The 26614-nt window shown below is 42.0% G+C and overlaps 1 protein-coding gene across 3 annotated transcripts in view; it reads left to right on the top strand.

Moving 5' to 3' along the window:
* ARHGEF10 (Rho guanine nucleotide exchange factor 10) overlaps positions 1–26614 on the top strand; it is a 949815-nt gene that overhangs the window by 895926 nt on the left and 27275 nt on the right. For all 3 annotated transcript variants that reach the window (XM_069235817.1, XM_069235818.1, XM_069235819.1), the window contains one exon: positions 6297–6419. In XM_069235817.1, coding sequence (XP_069091918.1) covers positions 6297–6419 — 123 coding nt within the window. The remainder of the gene's footprint in view (positions 1–6296; positions 6420–26614) is intronic.

Raw genomic sequence — 26614 nt, 5'->3', positions numbered from 1 at the left:
TTCTCCTTAAAAGAAACAACTCTGGCACTCCAAACGCTACGCAAAGGGAAGGCCCCAGGGCTAGATGGTATCCCAGGTGATTTGTATTTGTCCCGACCTAGAACCTGGTCCCTATATTTAAACATACTTAGAAACGAGATTTTGAGAGGCGGTGGGCTTCCTTCCACATGGCAAGGAGCTATTATAGTTCCCATTTTTAAAAAGGGTGTAAGAGAACTTCCTTCCAACTACAGGCCAATACGTTTAATTGACACTAGCGGCTAGATTGCAGGTGTGGATTGAGGACTCATATATCCTCTCTGGCCTCCAGGCAGGTTTTATGAAGGGTGTGAGTACTATCGACCAGGCATTTAGGTTCAACCTTCTTTTTTGGAAACACCAGACATTAAATAAGGGCCACTTGTATGCGGCCTTCATTGACCTAAAAGCTGCGTTTGATATGGTCCCAAGGGATTTACTGTGGAATGCCCTTGAGTCCTATAAGCTAGACAGCGAGATGTTGAAATTGATTAGGTATCTCCACGAGGGCACTCATGCCCAGGTACGCTGGTCCCAAAGGGGAGATTTGACAGAAGCTATACCAATAGACAGGGGTGCGTTCTGGCCCCCACACTGTTCAATCTCTATATTAATGATGTGGTTGACCAGCTGATGCACTGCAATCATGACGCCCCAAAGTTAGCAGGAACTTCTGTCCCTATTTTAATGTTTGCAGACGATACCTTACTGATCTCACGAACTCCAATTGGCCTTCAAAACAAACTCAATGCCTTTTTTAAATTTTGTGTAAAGAGGGGCCTAGAGATACATTTTTCTAAGACTAAATTTATGGCTTTTAATCCTCACACGTCTTTTAGGGGGAAAATGGCTCTAGCAGGTCAACCGATAGAGCGAGTTAAGCAATTTGACTATTTGGGGATTAGGATATCTGATGACCAACGGTGGTCGGCACAGATTGAGAAGAGTGTGTCCACCCTTCGACAGAGGTCGACTGTGATAGCTAGAAAAATTGCCAGCACTTCGGAAGGAGAAATTTCACCTGCTATCACAGTATATAAGGCAGCGGCCGTGGCTGCTTCAATCTATTGTGCTGAATTATGGGGGCATTGCAACTCTAGCTGCTTGACGAAGGTGGAAAATCGCTTCATGCGTAACTTTCTGCACTTACCGACAAGTACTCCACTCACACCTCTTAGACTGGATTTAGCCCTAAATAAGATCCATAACGAGGCCGCCTTAAGACCCCTTATGTATTTGGTCCGCCTTTGGACATCCGAATACTTGCCCCCCTATCAAACAGCAGTTGCTGAGCTTTTAGCTGACTGCGGTGTGTTAAAAATTCCCTGGTTTAAATACATCAGAGATACGTGCCAACTTATTAAAATGGACGAGGTGTGGGTAGACCCCCATAGCTTGACGAAGGAAGTAAAGGCACGAATAAGGCGGTGTTACTGGGAGTTCATTTTGACCCAACTTTGATCCAAAAAGGACCATGGTAGTAGGACGCTACAGTTCTTGGACCACAAGTGTAGTCCCAAGTTTGAGGCTTTTATGGACAATATCAATCCCCCCTATGCCAAAACACTTTTTTATTAAATTCAGTCTAGGGATATTGCCTCTTAATACATTTACTGCAAGATGGTACAAGGAGGTTCATAAATCAAGATTCTGCCACTTCTGTCCTGAGCAATCCGAGACATTGGCCCATTTTATGTTCTTTTGTCCTAGATATCTGGTGCCCAGGAAGAAGTGGATGATCCCCTTATGTAGATCAATGGGGATAAGGAAATGTTAACGCGTCCCTTTATGTCAATTTTATACACATTAGGACTCGTTTTAGGCCGATGGATCTTTTGACCCAGTGGTGAGACACCGTAGGACGAGATAACTGATCAATATGTCAAGCAATATGTCAATGACGTTATCAATATATGTCACCATAATATACTTTACTTTGGATAAAGACATTTATTAAACCTTCGGCGCAACCATGACCTTTCAGCCATGAATAACCACACCTTTATTGGAGTTTTGTGAATTTTATTCCCTATTGATTACAATCTAATAATTAAAGTGTCAATCTCAAAACCAAGCGTCATAAGAGCAAAGTCACAACACGACAGCTATGATAAGACTTCAATAATGCAAAGATCACAAACATAAGAGGACCAACATAAGATATGCATAGATCAGAGTGCATAGAATATCATATACGTCTCAGTTCAGCATAGCACAATGTCAGACACGTCTATTTGCGTCAGTCAAAGTGATCACCTAGCCTAACCACTGATTAGCATCAGCATGTTGGACTTCATGCAAAATAATTTTGAACACGAATTTGGAAAACATCTGACTAAGGTCTCTATCCAAAAATACAGCAGTTGGTACCTAGAAAGGAAAAGCAAACAGACAAATTACAATAGCATTGTCATAATTACCCTCCTCGGAATAAGTCAGCATACAGGATCAATCTTCGTCTTCAGGACATCAGTTAGATCGCCAACAGTTTATTTCATCTAAGGGACAGGGGACACTTCCCTCATAAGGAGGAGAAGTGTAAAGGGGGCAGTCTATGGATGAAGATAGTTTTGTCTAAGTCTCAAATCACCAAACAGAGTGACAGAGTTTCTGGATGCAATCAATATCATTCCCCACCTAATTCCCACAACTGTTCTGTATCATGAGTTTTTATCCCTTTTTCACAATACATTCCCCAAAAATTCTATTGGATATTCGCTATACCCCACTATCTTTAGCCTGTCAAATTATACATTAGGTAATCCAAATTGTCACCCCACGATAATTTATAACGCTTTGAGTGGTCTTCATAATTGACGTCTTCGTAGGTGGCACATCCGGGGTTACTTCATCCTTTGGCACGTTCTTCAGGTCAAAAGTTCTCTTTTCCATGGTTAAACGTCCTTGAATATTTTTACATTTGTTGCAAATGTATAAAACGTATACTAAGGCAGCTAGCATGCGGATGGGAACAGGATGAATTAGCAACATAAAACAAAGAAAAGGAACAAATGCTGGGTCATGGCCTTTTACGAGTCACCACACTGGAAAACAGAAAATATGCTTTAATATGAGAGCTACACGGCTAAAACTTCAACTCACGCTAATTTAAGGCCTACAGAATTTTCAATATAATATCGCAAACACTAATATAAGTTTGGTTAATCATATCATAAACAAGTTTACTCATTATTGTCATTAGTTCAGTTTATCATAGTTGTAATTCAAATTCACATTAAGAAACTAACTAAACCATAGTCGTTTTCTATGTGCAGCATTGTTAAGCATTTCACGCAAGCATATGTAATATTTAAGCTACGCTCTCTCAGAAACATAATATATCCTTGCAAATTCTTACCAGCGACACAAGTGATAAGGTGGTCTTTGCCGTTGCCAAGTACCTACAAAACGTTTGGGCCATAAGAACTAGAGAATACACTGCTGAATGATTGGATTAGCTATAACCACCCTAGGCCTCAGTTGATCACTATGGGCATGAAACCACAAAGGCTTTTTTGTTAAAGAAAAAAGAAATTTGATGTTAGTTTTGCATTGTTGCTATAACTATGTGTATCAACAGCTCCTTTTTAGCACAATCTATCATAGGAAGAAATAGACTATTTTATGGAATCAATTTTAGGCAGGCTTCCAGGTCTATAAAATTAGATAGTTGTCGTGTAATTGTTCTAACAAATGAGTTTTACATTTTAATTCAGCAGAACTATTTGTTTCTCTTTTTAATGTTCCATGTGGAATCTGTGTTTTTTATCATTCATAATCTTATTGTATGGTAATTGTTTGTTATTTATTGGATACTTTTATGGCTTTCAGCCGAAATAAAGTTATTTATTGATTGAACTGCAGGCCTTCCATTTGAGAAACCTAGGCCCTAGTTGAACTTCCAGAGGGCATGTGTATATTTATTTAAATTGTATCTGACTTTCAACACACACTTTTTGCATTTTTTTTCCCCAAAGTGAAAATGGTCCCTTGAACTGATTGTTGTGATGAACATATGAATAAATAACTCCGCCAAGCAAGCTGATGACAAACACAATACTTCCAAGATTTGTTTCAAAGGAGTCTCTGTGCTGCAAGCCCAACTGCTGCCTTCCTCATGCTCCATACAACTGTCACTATATAGAATGTCAATGTTAGATGAAACTGACCTAAGAGTGAACGCTCCAAAGGGCGAGGCCCAACACATGCTTAAATGAAAATACAGGTTTGAACAAGTGATAATCATTACTTGTCTTCACTTATAATAAAAGAAGCACAAAGGTAACCAGACCTTTAAATTGTATAAGAATAATCATGTTACAACACTGATCTGCAACCTTTTAGTTGTTCCCCAGTTTTCTTCTATTCTTACCAGGCGTTTTCTGTTTCTGAGTAAATATTGACTTGATATCCTTCCTTTACATTGATTTATTTTACTTCAACTGTAAGTTTCGTCGTTTTTTTAAAAACAAATATTCCCTCATAGACTTCCTCTGAGGATTACCTTACTGGTCAAGTTCAGGTCCCAAATATGACCTAAGGTTAAATGAAACTTGGGCCTCTGTATATTCTTCAGTGTGGACACAAAGTCACAGCTCACATCCTGACTTACCTCTCCTTCCATACCCTGACAGTTGCATACACTATACCACTCTGTGATACTAGTGAGCACTACTGAACATTAAAATACTGTGCTGAGCGATCCTGTAAGACTTAGTGTAGATTGCATCAGCTATGAATGCAGATGGATAGCAGACATAAAATCTTTCAGAGGAAGCTTAAGCAGCGGGTCACTAGAGAAATGTGTGATGGAAGTGATTCGGCCGAAAACAATTTGAGTACAAAGTATGTGGTATAGGCCTGTTTTCAAGGAGAGACTGAAAAGGAGAGCGCTGCCCGATACATCTGTGCATTAACTAGACGCTACCTCCTTGCAAATACTGCTTTTTCCTATAATATCGAATTAGAAAAGGATGGACATGCCCTACTGAAAAGGTAACATACTTAGTGATCTGCCGGGAAAATTACAGTTCACTTGGAGATGTTACTGGCACAGTCTAAAGTTTGCCTCAAAAATTCATACAGAGTAAAGGGAATGTTTAAACTAATATTTGTTATCACTACCTCTGTTACTTACTTGTTCCTTTTTGTAGTTGTCTATGATACTGTGTGTCCAATATTACTACAAGTTTGCAAATCTTTGGAAGAAATATTTCCAGTTTCTCCCCTGATTATCGCTTTCTTCAGCCTGCATAATGTGTGTATGTTAGAATTTTCTTTAGTGACATGTACCTTGATTTTGAGCCACTCAAGCTCTATTCTGTTGCACTGAACCATGCTAATCACAGTGGCACTGTAAGTAAGTTGCTTTTTATATGGACTGTGGCATAAGTATTATTGGCCACAGCTGTGTTAAGGTCTTTCACAAATTTTGTAACTATGGGACTAGACCATGGTCGAAGGCCCATTCAGCGGTAAAAGGAAATTTAAATCTATCATTGTCTCGCAGCTAAAGGCAATACGATTACTAGCATTCAGCAGGTGCAACGTGTCAAAAAGGAGTGCCTGACGCTGGTGCAGGGGTTACTCGTGATTTCATGCCTATCTGACTTTTTCTGAGCTATGCATGGGATCGTCGAAGATCCGCACTAGGACGAAGGGTAGGCCCTCCAGTTTTGCTCAGAAGGCTGGCACAAATACATGAGAAAAGGGGACACAGTGGACGAACGTGTTTGGTGCCCTGCACCTTAAAAAAACTCGCTCTTTTAGTTCTGCTTTTGGCATACTTACCTACACTCAGACATCGCGGAATGAGACGAACGGCTCCTTCTTTCATAAAACAACAAGGGAACATTCCCAACCAATTATCACAGAAGCAAAAAAAAAGACAAAGGGAGAGAAAAGGAAGCGAGCTGAGCTGTTCATGGGAACAATAGTTAAGGTAAGGTAAAACAAATTCAACAGACTTCCACAGGTGCAAGGAGTTGACAGTCTGCTTCCTGCCTGGTCCCATAGTAGTAGGTTTTGCCCTCAAAGAGAGTCAATCTCAGTCTATCCAGTCCTAGACGTTCTAGGTCGGTTTGCTAATGTACAATTGTTCCCTGTAAAGTGATGTATTGGCTGATAATATGCATGGTTTATGTGAATTTTACAGTATACTAGGGGCGCCATGAATATGTGAAATTGTGTGACTGTATTTTTGTTACATGGAAGACTCTGTTGAATGAGAATAGAAAAAAGGACATTTTGCCAATAAACACCTTTGTTCATTTTTGCAGGACATCAGCGTGTCTCTGTGACTAGTCTGTTGGTGTGCCATGGTTTATTGCTGGTTGGAACAAATCTCGGTATTATTGTTGCGCTACCAGTTCCTCGATTGCAGGGTATTCCGAAAGTGACTGGTAAGTGTTTTTTCCTCTGCTCACAGAATCACACGCAAACGGTGCACTTCATGTTTTTCGGGCCCAGCATCACTGAAACCAGTTTATAAGATCTTTTTTTCAGTTTGCTGGCAGCTAAGGACTCCCCGTCTTTCCAAATTCTTAGAGGGGTCTTGTAAATAAACTTTATGGGATGGAAACATAGATGACGTTAGGCTATTAAATAATAATTCTACTTCAGGATTAGGACTGTGTGTCCCTCACAGAGGATAGTGTTTCATATTATGAAGAAATAATCAATGATTTCAACGAAAATAATTATTCAGCGGGTGTTCTAGAATATCTGAGCAGTAGGAAGCATTTGGGGGAGCTCTTGCACCCTTATCCATATTATAAAACCTGTTGCTACCGAATTCAGAACTGAAAGAAGGATTTGAAGGAGAGTCTAAAATCATCCACGTATGGAGATGAAGCCTTGGACTGCCTATCAAGGTACATGCAACGCACAGAAGTAGGCAAACATTAGTTCCAACAATCTTCAGGGGGCCAGCTGTGCATTATAACTTTTGGCACTTTCACGTTTTGGCTTATGGTGTACTCGTTTGATTATTACACTCTTCTGACAACATAGCCCTTGATTATTTTTATGAGCAAATTTACCAGTCGTGTTCATTATTTAACCAGGGTCCTGGACTCCCCTGTAGGGCCTGGCCTCTGTGCCCTGTTGATCCATATCTCAATAGGTGGCACCTATCTCTGGAATTAGTTAGGTCAGAGCATAGAGATTTGGAACACAACCCATGGTTTATTGCCCGAAGATTCAATGCCAAAGGAGGAAGAGATGGGTAAAAGTGGAGCCATCAAGCTGCTCAGTGAAACCTCATTAGGTTTAATTTTATATTGGCCGTCAAACTTCTATATCGCCCAGTGTCGAGCCTGCCACTAAATGTATAGGCCGGAGTATTTGCAAGTGTCTCCCTCACCTTACATGTGTAATGCTGCCACTCCTTTTTTATGTTTTTTCATGTGGTGAACTTCTGTGGCCTAATAAAATGACAAAGTGCGGTGTGACCTTGGCCACCCCTGGTGCTGTGTGGGCATCTCTATCCTATTTTTGACATCTCAGGCATATTGTAACCATCTGTGATATAATGGTGCTGATCCCTGAATAACAGTGGCCATACCTGCATTATGGTAACCAGCATTTGGCCATATTGGCTATCGTAACATTACAATAGCTATTACTTGCATAATGGCGGGCGTTCCTGCCATTATGGTGGGCATCCCTTACATTATTTGAAGACATCTACTATCTAGTGACTAGCACTGACACATTGTTGCTAATCATGACTTCTGATTGGAAACCAGTGGTGGCTTCTAGCATATGAGGGACATTTTATAGTGAAGCATTGAACTGAGTGTCACAGTTGATTCCTCTTCTTCAAGGGAGTAGTATGTTCTAATAAAAATGTCAGACTGTCATTTAGGGTTGAAACTAATGTTTTTACTAAAACCTATAGTTAGTATTTGGGGTCATAAAGTTAACTTTCAGCCAATAAGAAACTGTTTTCTAGGAGGTAAACTGATTTCCTTACCTGAATTGAACAACTTATGTCAGACTTACAATCAAGATAGGTCTACAGTTAGTACTTTTTGGTTGAGATATTGTTTTAAGACATTAACACACTCGGGGCACTTGGAAAGAATGTGCTATATGTGGAGAATCATTTTAACTGGTGTTTGATTATTTGACTACATTACTGTTTGGTGATGATGTGATATTGATTGGCTTAACAATAGCCCCTGCAGTCCCTGCAGTGCGGGGCCCCCAAGCTCCAGGGTGCCCTCTAAGCACAGTACACTTTATAGTACAGGTGGGGTCCTGGCCTGAGTGCTCCTGAGTGGGTGGCGAGTGGGGCCCCTCCAAGTACTTTGTGAGGGGGGATCTCAGTTTCGTTACGGCAGTGCTGATCTTTAGCTTAACATGAAGGAACCGATGCTAAAATATATTTTCTTAGTTTCTGATTAATGGGGAAGTGTAAAGTTTGCATTGCCTGGGTGGATTATTGGTTGTTGCTGTTTAGAGCGTCTAGTTTCGCTATTTGCACTGCAAGGATGATGATGGACAAAAATAGAAAGTGTCTATAAAGAGGTGCACTGCTCCAATTTAGGTTGTTACCTAGTCCCACTTTAGTTTGAAGTTACACATAAAGAGTATAAATAAGATTATAATTTTTGAATGATCAAGTTTACATAAAGATCAAGAATGATAATGATTTTCCAGGTCGATGTTGCTCCACTACTAATCTAATTCTACACAGAAAATATGCACTCACGCAGCTAAACGAAGCAAACAAATTTACACCATTGCACCATTTCTGCTGATCTGTAGTTGGAAGTGGAGCAAACAGTAAACTTGACACAAATAGTTTTTACCTTATTTTTCTGTGTTTACATAATTAGAAGTGTAACAAATGCATGTTGTCTACATTTCACGATTGGATAGATGTTACTTTGTTTAAAGCAATAACAACCTGTTCCGACTTTTATGTAATAAGGAGCAAAATACGTCAAAACAGTTTGCTCTATTTAAAAGAATGTTATTTCACCTAATAACATTTCTTTGTTATAATAAGTTTTCAAGTTTAAAATGATTTATAACCAATACATATGTTACATATTGTTTTTATATCATTTTCCTCCACCTTTGCCATGGTCCATATCTGTCCATTTTAGAGCATGGCAGCCTGACCACAAAAACAAACCATTTTGAAAGGCACTGTTTTATGACCTTGGTGTTAAGTTAAGGTAGTGCTTGTTGCAATCACATTTTATTGCCATTTCATGAAAGCTGTTTTCTGGAGGAGGTAATGCGTGCCAAGAATATTTGTGCATATTTATTGAGTGCCATTTTGCTGTGTTTGTGAATCTTGATGCTGTTTTCTGTGCTCCACTGTTTTAGTGCTGCATCATTTCACTCTGATGGTATAGTGTATTGCATTCTTTTGTGACTGTTTTTGGGGTTGTTCCCTGTTATGTTTTGTGTTGTTATACTGCTCTGAACGTGTTAATGTGTTCTGCGAATGCTTTTACATTTGTTTGTGACAAACAATTTGCAACCACCATTTAAGGTAGTGTTGCTTCAACTCTTCAACCATTTAAAACACCATTCAGCCCCAAAACTGTGGTGGATACTATGGGCCTGATTCTAACTTTGGAGGACGGTGTTAAACCGTCCCAAAAGTGGCGGATATACCACCTACCGTATTACGAGTCCATTATATCCTATGGAACTCGTAATACGGTAGGTGGTATATCCGCCACTTTTGGGACGGTTTAACACCGTCCTCCAAAGTTAGAATCAGGCCCTATGTGTTAAATTAGAACTTGCAGTGCTTACTTCATGTAATTCAGCCTCAGTTTCTAATTAGTCATAACTTTAAAAAGAATCAGAATTCGAATTAGTCATGTTTTGTAATTCGTACCTCAGGTTCTCCCCTAACACCTTGGAGCAAATATTTTGCACATAAAAAATAATATGTTCCCCTACAAGAAATTTGTAGCCTAGAAGATAAAAACTGTACTGGTATCTAAACCGAGGAGAAAAATATGAAGTGGTGGTCTGATTAGCAAGACAACACATAAAGACTGTTTTTCTCTACAATTAAACCATAGACTCTTTTAAGTTTTATACAGAACGTCTGTGCATAAACGATCTAATCAAAGCTACTATTAAGCTGATAGAGACTTCTAGTTGCAGATTCCTTCCCTTAGAATTTTCCCCCAGGTGTCAGACTGGATCCAGAGATTTTTCTATGAACAATACCCTTGCGCATCAGACGCCGCCTCCTTCTTCGAAGAGGCTTATTCACTGCAGGTTGGATTCTGACCCTTATTCTAATGGGTTTGAATTTGGGACAGGATTGGAGGGGTCCCTGGACCCTTATGAATACCAAGGTGACCCTAACTTGGACTGGGCATAGGAGTTGGATGAGGCCAGTGAGGGAGCAACTTTTTTCATGGTGGTCAGTGGTGGTACTTGGTCCAGACCCAACACAGGGGCTCCTGTGAACAGAACAATCGCATGCCGCCATCAGCTGCCCCACACGACCCTACATTTCTTTTCCAACACCCTATGCCTGAGAGCCTTATTATCCAGACATCCTCATCCTCTGGCGCATTTCCTTCTGCACCTCCGGAAATGGAATAAAAAATGCTGGAACAATTTGGGAAGAAGATGTTTCCTTCCTCCAGTCTTGTTCTGCTGTCAGTGAATACCGCATGCCTTTTGGGTCATTATACTCACTCTCTGTGGGATACGGTCGCACAAGTTCTGCTGCAGATACCGGAGGAGGACTGTGCTATTGTCGCCTAAGCTGTCACCGATGGGAGAGACGCTGCGAAGTTCACTATCCAATGTGGGCTGGACACGACTGACTCTCTAGGTAGATTGGTTGCAATGACGGTGGCCTTGAGGCGCTACGCCTGGTTATGTGCATCTGTTTTCTCAGGGAATGTCCAACAGACTCTTATGCACTTGCCCTTTGATGGCTCCCCATCTCTTTGGAGACAAGGGGGACTCTATGCTGGAGTGGTTCAAGGACTCCCGGGCTATGGCTCGGTCTCTCGGCCTTTCCACTGCCCCTCGTCCCTAACAGTCTGCCTTTCACCCCTTTCGTGGCCACGGAAGGGGCTCCCTGTCACGTCCCTTTCCCAGCCACTGTGCCACTCATGCTGTTCAGCTGCTGCATGGCCGGGGATGTGGAATCCCATGTGGTCAGACCATAGGTCTGCCCAGTCCACCCCTGCCCCTGTTGCAGTATCCAAACCCTCCTAGCCTGTCCCCTCATTCTGGTCCAGTTGGTGGAAGGATTCGCCATCACCTGCCCCACTGGTAATCCATCACTATGGACAGATGGGTTTTGCAGATTGTTAGAAGGGGCTACTCCCTCCCCTTCGAATCTGCCCCACCAGCCATGCCTTTATCATTCAGCAATTTACCAGAGGATCATTTGGCACTTCTTTGCAAGGAAGTCGTGGCTATGTTTGCCAAGGGAGCCAAGGAGAGGGTCCCTGCACCAGAAGTAGGATGTGGTTGTTATTCCTGCAACGTTCTGGTACTCAACAAAGACAAGGGCTTATGTCCTATCCTAGACCTTCGGGACCTCAATCTCTTCCTCAAGAAGGAGAAATTCAAAATGCCCACCCTGGCTCAGGTCCTCTCTGCCTTGGACCCAGAAGACTGGATGGTAGCGTTGTACTTGCAGGATGCGTATTTCCATATTCCGATCCTACCTGCCAATCGACATTACCTACGATTCGTGGTAGGTCATGAGCCCTTTCAATTTACTGTGCTCCCCTTCAGCCTTACCAGCGCCCCTCAAGTGTTCACAAAAGTGATGGCGGTGGTTGCAGCTCATCTGCGCAGGTTGAGAGTTTCAGTCTTCTCCTACCTCGACGACTGGCTGTTGAAGGCTGACTAACCCCAGAAAGTCTTCTCCCACCTTCAGACTAAGGCGAACCTCCTGCACACGCTGGGGTTCACTATAAATGTGCCAAAGTCACACCTGACTCCCTCTCAGATGCTCCCTTTCATTAGAACTGTTCTGGACACAGTGCCGTTTTGGGCCTATCCTCACGAAAAGCGAGTCCAGGATATTCATGCTATGGTTCTGATCATTCAGCCTCTATCTTGGGTTTCGGAGAGATTGACTCTGAGGCTGCTGGGCCTCATGACCTACTGCATCCTGCTAGTGACACATGCCAGATGGCATGTGCAGGCTCTGCAGTGGGACTTGAAGTTCCAGTGGGTGCAGCATCAGCGAAATCTCCCCGACATGGTTCACATCTCAGAAGGGACTACGGAAGACCTGCAGTGGTGGCTTTCGAATCCACGTTGGGCCAACAGCAGATCCCTCTCCCTTCCCCAACCAGATCTATCAATAGTGACGGATACATCACTTCTGGGATGGGGAAGCCACATGGGAGAGGCAGAGAGCAGAGGCATCTGGTCTCCTGTGGAGTCTCTGGGCTCCATATCAATCTTCTGGAGCTCTGGGCGATCCGGCGTGCGTTGAAAGCATTTCTTCCCTCTCCTAAAGGGAAAGTAGTACAAGTGTTCACAGACAACACTACCGCCATGCAACAGGGCAGAGTAGGGTCCTGGACCCTTTGTCAGGAGATGCTATGCCTCTGGACATGGCTGGCACATCAGGACATCACCCTGGTGGTTCAACATCTGGCGGGCTCTCAAAAGCCAGAGCAGACAAACTCAGCCAACGATGCATAGCCGATCACAAATGGCATCTCCATCCAGAGGTGATGCAAGGTCTCTTTCAGCAGTGGGGAGAGCCTTGGTTAGATCTGTTCACCTCCGCAGAGAATGTGCAATGTCAGCTGTTTTGCACATTGGAGTTTCCAAGGCAATACTCGCTTGGAGATGCTTTTCGTCTCTAGTGGAACTCCGGCCTCCTTTACACCTATACCACTTCTGTCCACAGTTCTCAAGAAGATCAACAATGACTGGGCCCAAGTAATCTTCATGGCTCTGGACTGGGCAAGGAGAGTATGATATCCAGAGTTATTGAACATGGCCACTGATCCTCCACTCAGACTGCCACTTCAAGAAGATCTTCTGTCGCATGCGTGGAGATTGAGCAGCAGCAGTTGACGGCTTTTGACCTTCCGCCCGAAGTCTGTGATGTAATCTTGGCAGCCAGGCGTCCCTCCACTAAAACGGTATACGTCTGTCATTGGCATTTATTTGTGGCATGGGGTACGAACAAATCTGTTCATCCCCTCTCTGCTTCTCTTTCTGAGGTTCTTTTGTTCATTCTCTCTTTAGCCCAGCAGGGCTCTGCTTTGGACACCCTTAAATGTTATTTATCGGCTATGTCAGCCTTTCTTAGGTTGCCTGAGCAGCCTTCATTCATAAAGTCTCCTATTGTTAGTAGATTCTTTATGGGCCTCACACATTTGTTTCCTCCCACTCCGTTTATCATGCCTCAGTGGGACATCAATCTCGTACTTACTTACTTAATGTGTACTCCCTTTGCACAATTGTCACTTATGGCTTCTTACTTTCAAAACTGTTTTTCTTGTTGCCATCACTTCTGCTCGCAGAGTGAGTGAGCTTCAGGCTATATCTTCTAAGCCCCCATTTTTGTCTGTGCACTCTGACAAAGTGGTTTTACGCACTAAGGCTTCCTTCCTTTCCAAAGTCATTACAACTTTCCGTGTAGGCCAGTCCATCACTTTGCCTACTTTTTATGCATCTTCACATCCTTCTCATGAGGAGGAGAGACTCCACCACCTAGATCCAAAAAGAGTATTGGCATTCTATCTCAATCGTGCTAAAGATTTCCGAGTCAAAGATCAACTCTTTGTTGCATATGTAGGTGCGAAGAAAGGGAAGGCGGTGCAAAAATTTACCATCTCACCATGGGTACTTCTTTGCATCACAATCTGCTATGCTTTGGCAAAGAAGCAACCCCCTGAGGGCTTGTGCACTCATTCCACCAGAGCAACTGATGCTTCCAAGGCGTTAGCACACGGAGTTCCTGTCCTGGATATCTGCCAGGCAGCTATGTGGGCATCCTTGCACACGTTTACTAAACATTACTGCTGGACAGTCAGGTCAGTAGGTACGTGTACTTCGGTTGTTCAGTCCTGCAGGACTTTCTATTATGATCTTGGTTCGTAGCCTGTCTCCGAGGATAGCATTGCTTCGGTATCTATTCTAAGGTAAGGAATCTGCAAATAGAAGGCTCTAGCAGATGTACAAGTTACTTACCTTCGGTAACGATACATCTGGTAGAGACATATTCTAGTTGCAGATTCCTTACCGCCCACCAACCCTCCACACTTGCATACTGATTGCAAGGGACAGGGCTTCCCCATTCAGAGCTTTAGCTCTGACGCACCAATTTCAGTGTTCTTTGCGGCTCTGTGCTTAGGCGTGGACAGTTGTGAAAAGAAACTGATGTCACTGCATTGAGGAGGCATCTATGTACTACTCCCGACATCATCACAGCAACTACAACGCCAATGATGCCCGTGGAGTCGACCAATGCCACCTACGGACACTCAAGAGTATTGCTCAAAGGAACATCTCGCCATCCAGTCTGACACCTGGGGGAAAATTCTGAGGTAAGGAATCTGCAACTAGATACTTCTCTATCAGATATATCTTTACCAAAGGTAAGTAAGTTGTACTTTAGTAAGTCCTGCTAAGTTTCATAATGAATTAGCAATACTTGGAAGCGAGCGCTGTCGCTGACACAAGTTTTACATATTTGCTGGGATGTGTGTTGTGTCCCTAAATTCGGCGACCACCTAACCTCTGTGCTTCCTGCGCGGGCCAAATAGAGACTTTTAATATTTTGAAAAAGTAAGTCAACATCACTCCATTAAAGCAACAAGCAAACTAAAAAAAGCTGCCAGATGTGTGTGTTGACTGTTTATAGATTGGTGGGCGGAAAGAAACAAACAAATGGCATTGCAGCTGCTCTAACACCAACCCTGTAGGACTGTAACTCACACCTTTCACTTATTAACCTTGCAAATTCAGCAGGTTACAGAAACTTTCAGCACCTCACCTCTGCCCTTTTTGCTGTGTGATTAAGTGTTTTTCTAACCACGTTCTGCATTTTTCGTAAATAATGTTTGTCGGTCTGTAGCCATGCTCTCCTTTGTAGCTCATTTCCTTAAATGGTTATTCAAACTTGCTTATATCGTGGGGTTTCTCGATAAACCTTGGTAAGTTTGCTTCTTATAAAAACGTTTTGTAGTGAAAATGTAATTTTTCTATGTCCCTGCAGTTAAGTAACTCTGGTTAATCGAGGCCATAAATAATGCTATAATATCCTTTGCTTGAATGCATGGTGAGACCTCGGCAGCGCTGAATGTGATCGTCTTAAAAGAGCAAGCAGATGATTTAGGTAATCCAATATTGTGACTGTCAAAAATAATTTGTTAGTCAGGACTTCTCTGTGTGCCAGTTAACGATCCTTATAGTAATGACAGAACAGCCGATTACATAGGGCTTAGTGATCCAAAACACATTACCAAAGCCTGAAATGATGTTCTAAGGGATTTATTTTCTCGTGATGTTTATAACGCACCTGTTATTTAGGGATGATCTGCATGGCTATTTTTCCTCCCATGATATTACAATAACCACGAGTCCCATCATTTAATGTGTAGCATGTTATGCTATCGCATTTGGTATAAAATAATATATGGTAACAAAGTGGCGCTAGGTACACAATCAATATTGTTCTCATTTGACTTTTTATATAGCGCTTCGTGGCCTCTTTTTGTCCACTTCAGGGTGCAAGCTGAAACAGTTGAAAGCCTTAAGAGCTACCAGATGAGATTAGAGTAGTTAAGATTTCAGTCAAATGGAGTGTTAGAAATGGGGTCTCTGGTATGCACCCTGTCCACGTAGGGATCACAGTCATAATCAGAGTACACACTCTAAATTAACCTTCACTCACCCCCTGGTGGCATAGAGCAGTCAGGCTTAACCTAAGGGGCAATGTGTAAAGTATTTGTGCAACACTTAGTCATAGTAACACAGTGAAAACACCACAAAAAATCTCATCACCAGATGAAATAGATAACATTTATCTGATTAAAACAAGACCAAAACAACAAAAATTCAATCAGTAGAAGTCAAGGTATTAATTTTTGAAGATTAAGGGCCAGATGTAGCAAAGGGTTTTCCCCATTCTGTGTCTATGGGAAAAAGTGTTCGTACATATGGCCCTAAATGTGAAACAGTGCTTATATGTCTATTGTGGTAAAAAGGTAATTTGAGATGCAAATCCAAAATCCAGACCAACCACGATGGAGTGTAGGCCAGCTACAGAACCCATACAGGATCCGCTGAACAGTACCTTTGTTGGAGCAATGCATCAACAGTGAGGACACAATGGGTTGATATGTCTGCTGCATTCAGGGTGATGCATCGTCGTCAGGCACTGTAGAAATGGATACAATGCATCGATGGGCTGCGCAGAGCGTTATCATTGGGCAGTGTAGTAGGTGAATCCGCTGTCCTCACTTTCGGAGATGCGATGCGTTGAGTTTTCTGCCACACTCGGGGCAATGTGTTGCTTTTTGAAGTTTGTAGCTGCCAAACCCAATTCTAAGACCCAGGACTGGAAAAGGGAACCTCAGGCAAGGGTAGGACTCTCAAATGCTAGAGTCCAGCAGCATCAGGAGAGTTGCAAGCAATCTTTGATGTCTCTGAGATCACAAGAGAACAGGGGGCAAGCCAGCAAGCTTTTGGAGACTCTTGGATTCAAGGATGTAGAGAGCAAGTCCAGTCCTTTTCACTGCAGGACAGAAGCAGCAGGGCAACACAGCAGAGCAAACAGCAAAGTAAGCAGTCCCTCCTACAGTACAAAACATAGCAACAGTAGGTCAACACAGCAATGCAGCTGTAGATTGGCAGTCACTCCTAGCAGCACTGCAGTTCTTCTTCCTGGCAGAGTGTCCTTGGTTCCAGTAGAGAGCTGATTTAGTGGGGGTTGTGGTCCAGTGTGTATACTTTGGTGCCCTGGTTCTGGAAACTGAGAGAAACCTCAAGGCCTTTTCTTGAAGTCCACAGGTCCATGTCCTACCCTCCCTAGCTCCAAACACTCTACAGAGGGTTATGCAGCCCTTTGTGTGAGGAGAGGTGCAGCCCTATTCAGGAATAAGTCAGGCAGTGCTAAGCTCTGTTCCTCCATGAAGCCACTTAATGGCTCATTAGCCTGGTGATGGGCCATCAGGATCCAAACATCACATCCAAGCCCCCTTAGTGTGTGACTATCTAAAGGGAATGCACAGAGCACAGCTGTCAACAACTCCAGATGTGTATTCAGGCACAGAGGCACAGAATGGTTCAAGTAAGAAAATTCCAACTTTCAAAGAGTGTCATTTCCAGACTCACAATTTGAAATACAACTTCACCATAAGTTGTGATTTCAAATTGTGCATCCAGGGACACCAAACTCAATTTTTCATTTTTTCCCATTTGGAAGTTATACTTAAAATATGTTTTAAGGCAACCCCAGTGCTAACTAATGGGAGAGATGGGCCTTGCAATAGTGAAACAACGAATTTAAGAGTTTTTCACCATCTAGACATGTTAAACTAGCTTAAAAGAACATATCCAAGTTTTTAAACACACTGCGCCCTGTTCCTTGGGCCTACCATAGGGGTGACATATTTAATAAAAAGGAAGGTTTGGTCCTGGCAAGTGGGTACACCTGCCAGGTCAAAATAGCAGTTTAAACTGCATAGACCAGCTCTGCAGCATCAGACCTGAGACATGTTTAAAAGGCTACTGTATTTGGTGGCACAATCAGTGCTGCAGTCCCACTAGTAGCATTTAATTTACAGGTCCTGGGCAAATATAGTGCACTTCACTAGGGACTTATAAGTAAATTAAATATGCCAAATATGTGTAACCCATTTATACCATACGTAGAGGAGAGAGCACATGCACTTTAGCACTGTATAGCAGTGATGGAGTGCCCAGAGTCCTAAAACCAAAAAAACAGGGTCAGAAAGAGAGATGGAGGAAGGCATGAAGTTTGGGGATAGCCTGCTGAAAAGATCGTTTCCAACAGGGAGGTACATCTATTCAGTGTTCATCAATCACTGCCAATGTGGTTGTGTTTTTTCAGTGAAGAACTAGCCTAAGGAACTCTGCTTAAAGAGATTCCCAGGACCATTTCAGGAACGCATGCTGTCACTCAGGACACAGCTCAGTGTTTGTATGAGATTGCACTGTCTCCAAAGTGCTACTGCATACTTTTAACTTGGAATTTATTCGAGTCAATGTATAACCCACTGGCAGCACATCTCTGAAATGGTGAGCAGTGGTTGTGGTTGCCTCTGTCTTTTTGAGTTGTGCTGCCTGCAGCTTATGGACTCATTTGGAGAAATGTAAACACAAGTTTGTGATACTTCTCTGGCCCCGTTGTTTGCCACTTAATCAAATCTTCCTAACTTCATCCATAACGTTTCCTTGTTTCATGTTACATCTGTCTTATTTCATGTAGGCCTTTGTGATTCAGTCTCTTCTCTGCTTGTTTCATTGTACTGATTAGATTGGAATATTTATTGAAAAGAAGTAAGTGGTCTGGACTGGCTTGGCTTCATGTGGGGCAGAGTTGCCTTCTCACTCTGATTGAGAGGATTGTGGCATACTTTCAGAGAGATGAAGCAAATGTTTGCTCTAGATAGATGTCTGCACTCACAGTACAGTCCAAGCTGAATCTCATCCATGTTAATATGTGGCACAAATACAGAACAGCCACCTAATATACCACCACCAAAGTACCATAAGATTGTTACTTGAAATTTCTCAAATGGCCCCTTTGCTAGGCAAGGAGAAGCTGGAAAGTTTATTTGCCTGTGCTGCATAGATCTTTGAACTAGCATTAAGGTGTGGTAAAGTTAGTAGGAAGGATTTAATTGAATGTCATGATTTCATATCTTGCATCTCCTATGATTCACTGTCCTGCAGTGGTGACTGGTGAGGTTTGAAAGTGGTGGGGCATAGAAGTAACCTTTGGCTTTCACTGAGTGAGCAAAGCAAGTGACGTTAGCTTTTTGGCATAGTTAATCCAGTTACTACATGCCTAAAAAAATGTCCTTTCACTTGCACAATTGTTGCATGCCTGTTTGGCTACTGAAACCATACTATTCATTGTTAGAGACACAGTAAAAGATTGTTTGAGGTGTGGTTACAGAAGCCTGTGAGTGGCAGTGGCAGCTGGTGACCTTTAAACGTGGTGGGAGGTCATCTTTGGCTCAAATTCCAAAGAGCGTCTTCTTGAACTGTTCTCTCGCACTTTCTTGCACTAAGGGTCTCATTTCTAAAGATTTGGCGTAGGCATAAAGGCTACGAGACACTGTGCATTCCAGTCCTTTCAGTCACTGCCAGCCCACAATTTGGTGAAAGGTTGTCTGCATTGTTGGAAGGATTGTTTTTGTGCAGGAAGGGACACCTTCCTGCATAAAAACAATCCAAGGGGGTGTTTTCCTTACCCAAATGCAGCACACATGGAAAGAGGAAAAATTAAAACATTTCTCCTTATTACACCTGCTCTGGGGTGGTATAAGATTTTAGCACTGCCCCAGGTTTACATGACTTTGTAAATCTTGGGCAGCATCAAAATCCATGGGTGTTGCATGTTGCGATCCATCCATCGACCCTTTCACTCAGCCATGCATCCTTATATCTATTCATACATCCCTCCATTTACCCTTTCACTCAGCCATCCATCATTTTACTCTCTTATCCATCTATTCATCCATCCATCAATTCACCTTTTCACTCATCCATCCATCCTTTCATCCAGACATCGATCTGCCCTGCCTTTCACTCATCCGTCCTTTGTTTTATTTATCTGTCTTTACATACAGCCCTTCACTCAGCCATCCTTTTGCTCATCCTTCCATATTTTCACTCCATACATTCATCCACTCATCCATCCTTATACACCTTCACTGATCCATCCATCCTTTCACTCATTCTTCCATCCATCCGTCCTTTCTCTCATCATCCATTGATCCATTCATTCACTCTTTCACCTATCCATCCAGCCATCCTCTTTTTCACTCATACACCCTCAATTGATTTCAATCTTTCATTCTTAAATCCATCCTTTCATCCATCCACCCACCCATCCTTTCTTTCACTCACCCTCCAAACTTAATTTTGAACCCTTTTCTGCCGATCTGCAGGCAAAAGAGGTCCATCAAGAACCCCACCCCTGCTTGTAGCTGCTAAAGCAGGGAGTGTGGTGGGATGGAGATGAGGGTGATGGTGCCCCTGATGCAGAAGCTTAACTGAATACTTACCTCTTAGTCCACTGGTGCAATTGTTGTCCGCAGCTGGTTCCTTCCTTCTCTTGGATCTCTATGGAGTCAAGATAAGGAGGCATGAGTTTTCAAGAAGATCAGGCCCGTCCGGGCCCAAACCATCCTAGTGGCTCGAGATTGGGCACAAAGGGTATTGTACTCAGGACTCTTGGGCTTGTGCATATATTTTCTGATCAGGCTGCCTCTTAGGAGAACCTATGTCACAGCAACATGGCAGGGTTCTCCACTCAGGCTTCCGCAACACAATCTCCACCTTCTTGCTTAGAAATGGACCGGCAACAGCTGAACACTTCAAATCTTTCCCCAGAGGTGATTGATGTCATTTTGGTCGGCAGACATCCCTTGTCAAAAAATGTATACACCTGTTGTAGGGACAAGTCTATGGTTTGGTGCAGCGCTCACCAGATTGACGCCTTCCAGGCCAAACTGTCTGACATTTTGTTATTTGATTTGTTTCATACACAGCAAAGGTTTGTTCTGGGCATGTTTACGAGTTTTCTTTCAGCCCTCTCAGCCTTCTTACTGTTGCCTGATTAGCCCGCTTTGTTTAAATCACCAGTTGTGAATGCGTTTTTTGAAAGGACTGCAACACGTTTTCCTCTTCTTCATTTGTAATGCCCCAGTGGGACCTTAATCTGGCCCTGATTTATCTGATGTCCACTCTATTCAGGCCACTTCACAGCTGTCATCTATGGCTCCTTACTGTCAAGACCGTGTTTCTCATTGCCATCACTTCAGCACTGTGTGTGAGTGAGCATCAGGCTCTCTGAGTCAATTCTCCATACTCTTTCTTCTTTGCATACAAATTGGTTTTGTGGACACTGGCATCCTTTCTGCTGAAAATTGTGACATTGCTCCATTCCCAACATCGCAAAATAAAACTATGGACGGAGTGTTGGAACTTTTCAAACACTCCCCCCAGTCACAGATCTGGGTTTAATCCATTGTTATTTTGCTTGCCATATCAGCCAAGTTTGGACCCAGCCATATTCAAACCAGTCTTGACCCTGCTCCTCATGGGAACAGTCCAGCTTGAACTGCCAAGCCACGTCCTCCCTGGACTAGAAACAAATATCCTGGGACCGGTTTCTGGGTATCAGCCCTCATCAGCCAGGCTAGCTTGAGTCCAGTGGTGCAGCTAGCAAGGCACCCATGTCTGGGCATCTCCTAGCCACCTCAGGTGCCCATAGCAACATCAGACAATAAAATAATGGACAGAGTGTTGAAACTTTTCAAACACTGACCCCCAGTCACTTTAATCTCTCATTATTTTGCTTGTCACATTATTCCAGTTTGGGCCCGGCCATATGCAAATCAGTCTTCACCCTTCTCCCCATGGAACAGTCCAGACTGAACTGCCAAGCCAGACCTTTTGTGGCCTGAAAACAAGCATCTTGGGACCCATTTTGGGATTCCACTCCACATAAATCAGGCTGGCTTGAATCCAGTGGAGCAGTGAGCAAGGGCCCCATGTCTGGGCCATAGAAGTGGCAGAACGGTGCCAGTGCAGAGCTTCAAGGCACCACCTTCCGGTGCACAGAGGTACTGCTGAAAAGTTTCCGGATTCAGTCTAATGGCTGGGAATATTCAAAAGGTGAGGAATCCGCTGTCTCTACCCAAAAGAGCCATATCAATGGTAAGCAACATGTACATCTGAAATTTTGTAGAGTTCCATTGATGTGTTAAATAGTGTTTCATTCACATAGTTTCATATATTTTCTTTGCTAAGTAATTAGGTTGATTGTAGAGATTGTCTATTCCCCAGTTAGAACTCCTGTAAAGAATTGGGAGTAAAACCTTGAACTCAGTGGAAACCAAAGAATACATTCAAAATGTGCATGAGATATATGGTAGAATGCATATGGTATTATTTGCCTTTTTTCTGCTACCCATTTGTGGTTGTGTGACTAGTTGGGAGTACGGATTCCGTAGGTGCACCCTTCCCCAGGATAATTTTCGGTCTCTCCACTGCCTAGTTAATTTCAGTTGATGATAGACAATTACATGTTCAAAGAGCAAGAGAGGGAGAGCATAATTCGTATGGTTGTGGAATATGGACTTGGGTTTTATAAAGGAACCTGTTTCTTCTTAAGTAGAACAGGAATGATAGACATAAGGTACATTGCATTTTCACTTCTTTCAGTCAGTCAACTCTCATTTTTGTTGCTCTTCAAAGGGAATATGACTTTCCCGCTAAATCTCGCCAGATTATTATTTTTTCCTATTCATAGGTCCATCACCTTGTTTTTGTTCCTGTTGATGCCCTAAGTGCAATGAGTGTGCCCTGAGATGGGTCCTGTGCTCACTTTGCCACTGGAACCAAGCTATACCAGACTGATGAGCCCTAATCAGGGCAAAACCGGTCTTGGGTTGCTTCTATTCCTGGTTCAGAGATGACGTGGCCTGGATGTTTGGGAAGCTATTCCTATTGGGGCAGGGCCAAAACTGATTTGCATATGGCTGGATCCAAACTGAGGTGGCACGATTGGCGTAAATGAATGGACTGGGTGTGTCACCCAGTGCTTGCCAGTGGCTGAGATTAATTCAAGCATTCCATTCATCACCTTGTTGTTGCAATACTCATGATGAAAGTCATATCCTGTTTCTTGACTTTACATCTAACACATTTGTCTCAAAGATAGCATAGTCCAAGAGTTCATAGGAGTATGTGAGAGTGTTTAAATCAACCTTATTGTTCTAAAAGAAAGGTGATAATTTCCAAATATGTGCATATATTAAAATAAGTGAGCCAATATAGAGTGCCATTGTGTTATGCTGTTCTGTAAAGTCTGAGAGGTATAGCCAATCAATGATACGTGTGGTCTTCTTTCTCTTTCTTTTAGTAGCAAGGTAGATGTACTCTCCAAGGTTGTTTATCTGCTAGTCAATATGACCTAACCTTGGGCATAGGATCCAGCGGAAGTGACACTTTTTTCCATCTCTCACTGCCCCTGCAAGTGACCACATACACAACAATTTGAAGGCCAGTGATAATGGCATAGAAAGGAGAATCTTATAGAAAAAGCAGAAACACAGGACTTCACCACTCTGTCACTTCTGTTAGTCAAGGAGGTCTGGAACCTGTAGTAGATTTTTACAAGATATAGAGTTAACTTAAGTAATGAGTCCTTCAGTCTGCTAAGCATATGTCATTGTAGTGCACTAACACCTCTCACTGTGCTAGAAACCTACTGCCTTCTGCAATACATTTATATATATGTGTGTGTGTATGTGTGTGTGCACATGCGTGTGTGTTTGTGTGTTATATTGTCTCCCATTTGAATCCTTCCTGTTACTTCACAGGGAATCTTGGGTAGAACATACAAACCCAGCATCAGAAATTCAGATATTTATAACCTAGTCTTTATCTTTAAGAGTTCAGATACATTTCAAGAAATAAATTGAAACGTTTATTTATCAACACGTAAATGTCAGGATACTTCTCTATAATCCAAATGTTCATAAGAACAATCCTTTAGAAAGCAAGATTTAAGTTTTAAGCAGTATTTCTAGGCCCTTTTCCTGAAAGTACCTCCAAAAGCCTGTTGTCTCAGCGGTGGGGTTCCTTGTTTGGCAGGATGCCTTGCATACAATTCTTGCAATATTCATGGAGCTTGAAGATTGGATGCTGGTTTTGGTGATTGATCTTGAGGACCAAACCCCCTGCTCTCTTTATCCAAGATACTATGTACTAAGTTTAACTAAACTGGGATAAGGTAGATAAAAAGATGAAAGATAGATGAAAAAATGGATGAGTTTTCATAGATTGACAATGGCCATCTTGCAATACTTGGATTCACAATCTGCTCCATCATAAATAGGCACACAAATGTGGCTTAAATATAGAAGATTTTTCCAAATGCAAATTCTTGTAATTAACCACACCTTCAGACCTACAACATACTGAGGTGCAGAACTTTCTTTATGATCAGCATAAAACGGATAAGCACATTTAGCATTTTTTAAATCCTCTTGTGCAGATGTTCCTAGACAGAGGGGACTGAGGAACATGAAAACAGACTCAAGGGACATATACGAGGATGATAACCATACATAATGAAAGAAGGTGACATCTCAATAGAGGAGTGTTCCATGTTATTGTATATTATATCAGCTTACCACAATGTCTTGCTCCAAAACCTCCCCTTGAGCTAATGCTAATTCATCTCAAATACTGTTCAAAGCATTGGTAAAATCTTTTGGTCTGTCCATCCATCTGAGAACTATAACTAGTAGGTGCACAAACACCCATATCAAGTTCCTTACACAAGGCAGACCATAATTTTGACATTAACTGGGATTCTTTATCAGTAATCAGAACCTGTGGAGCATCAGGCAAATGAACACTGTATTGTGAAAAAATCAGTGACAGCATTTTGAATGTGGGTGAGATTTAAAATGACCCATTTTAGTCATATGATACACCACTAGAAATGCTTCACAATGTTGACTGTTTGGCAATAAAATACATTGCCACTGTATACCAAGGTTTCTTTGGAATATGCAAAGGTCTCAAGAATTTCACTGGTTTAGTATGGGAACGTTTGATTTGATCACAGACTGACCATGTTTGTATCCATTGGGTTTGAGCACAGACAGAACATGTTTGTATGTAGGTTTTGCCATCAGAACATAACATTGGCCACAAAAACCCTTTAGCAAATTCTTAGCAAAATCATGATACCCAGCCATCTTTGAATAACAAAGCCAAATTGTTGTCTGATGTCTTAACTGATATGGTTTAGATACACAGATGTTTGAGGCAGTAATACATATCGTTCATGGCTAACTACGTGTTATTTTTACCAGGCCTCTTTATCCAAAGTTTGACTTTCTGTACATACTTTGGTAAAAAATGAACATACATCGATTAAAGCAATGGAATGATCACATAAAACATTTGAAAACAAAATGATGAATCTTAGTTCACTTGATTTTCATGTTCCATCTAATCTTATCATGATAAGACATTGGCCTTCCCATTCGTAGGACCTGATCTTGCATTTAGTTCTGCTGATGAACATTTCTTAGTAAAGTAGGCTACCGAGCAAACCTTTCCAGTAATTGGACTTCTTTGAGATAAAACACCTCCCATCTTATGACAAGAGGCATCCATCTCAACAATATAAGACGTTCTCTCTTTAGTTCAGTAAACGCATACACTTGATTGCAATGCATTTGTACACATGATTGCAAATTGATCTTAGCATCATAGGCTCTGTGTGGAGGTAAAACATTTACTTATTACATTTCATAAATATGACTATTGTTTCATAAATGAAGGCAAAGAGGTACACCTAATAGCTGTCAAAATGCCCACACCTGAGAGAACCTTGAAAGGGCGATTTTCTCTGAATGGACATGAACCCAGGCAGATATTCTGATAATTATTGCAATTCATTGAACTGTCCTGCCACTCTAATCAATGCAAGGATTATCCAGGTTCAATCATGATGGTCAATCAAATTAAAACAAATTGCTTCATGTTTTCTAAAGCAGACCAAAGAAATTGTGTGTTTATGCAAGCTTACTAAAGCTGGTGATAAATGAGAAAGATACACTGTCTTAAGACCCTCAGGGACCTTTTGCTTTATGACTGGAATTTGCAAAGATTGAGCAAACCTAGTGGCCTTATAATTCCCTGAAACCCTAGAATATAAAAGTCTTGAAACCAATTTTTCCTGACACTCTGACAATATCATTGTCATGGGATTATTAATGCCTACCACAGCTGACGGCATCATATTTATAACCCAGCTGCAAACTCAATTAATTATTGACAATTTACAAAATTCTGAATTCAGCAAAGGGTAATTTGTGTACATCCTACAAGCTTTTCCTACAGAAAATACCAGCTGAAATGAAAAAAATGTTGAAATTGAGGTAAAAAAACAGCTATTTTTCTCCATGTTTTACTCTGTAACTTTTACCTCCGATGTCAGATTTTTGAAAGCAATATACTGTTACGTCTGCTGGACTCTCCTGGTTGCAGGGATATATAGGACTTGTGGGTTCATCAAGAACCCTAGGTACCCAGAGCCAATAAATGAGCTGCATCTTTCAATGGGTTTTCAATCTACAGTATACCGGGTATATAGCTAATCATTTGCTGAAATATAAAGAGTGAAAAATAGGTATCAAGAAAACCTTTGTATTTCCAAACTGGGCACAAGATAAGGTGTTGAGAAGCAGTGGTTATTTGCACATCTCTGAATTCCGGGGTGCCCATACTAGCATGTGAATTACAGGGCATGTCTCAAATAGATGTCTTTTTTACATACTGTCTTAGATTTGGAAGGAAAAAATGCAGAGAAAGACAAGGGGCAATAACA

Source organism: Pleurodeles waltl, chromosome 5 (assembly GCF_031143425.1).
Source record: "Pleurodeles waltl isolate 20211129_DDA chromosome 5, aPleWal1.hap1.20221129, whole genome shotgun sequence".
Taxonomy (NCBI): domain Eukaryota; kingdom Metazoa; phylum Chordata; class Amphibia; order Caudata; family Salamandridae; genus Pleurodeles; species Pleurodeles waltl.
This window is presented reverse-complemented; position numbering and strand designations above follow the sequence as displayed.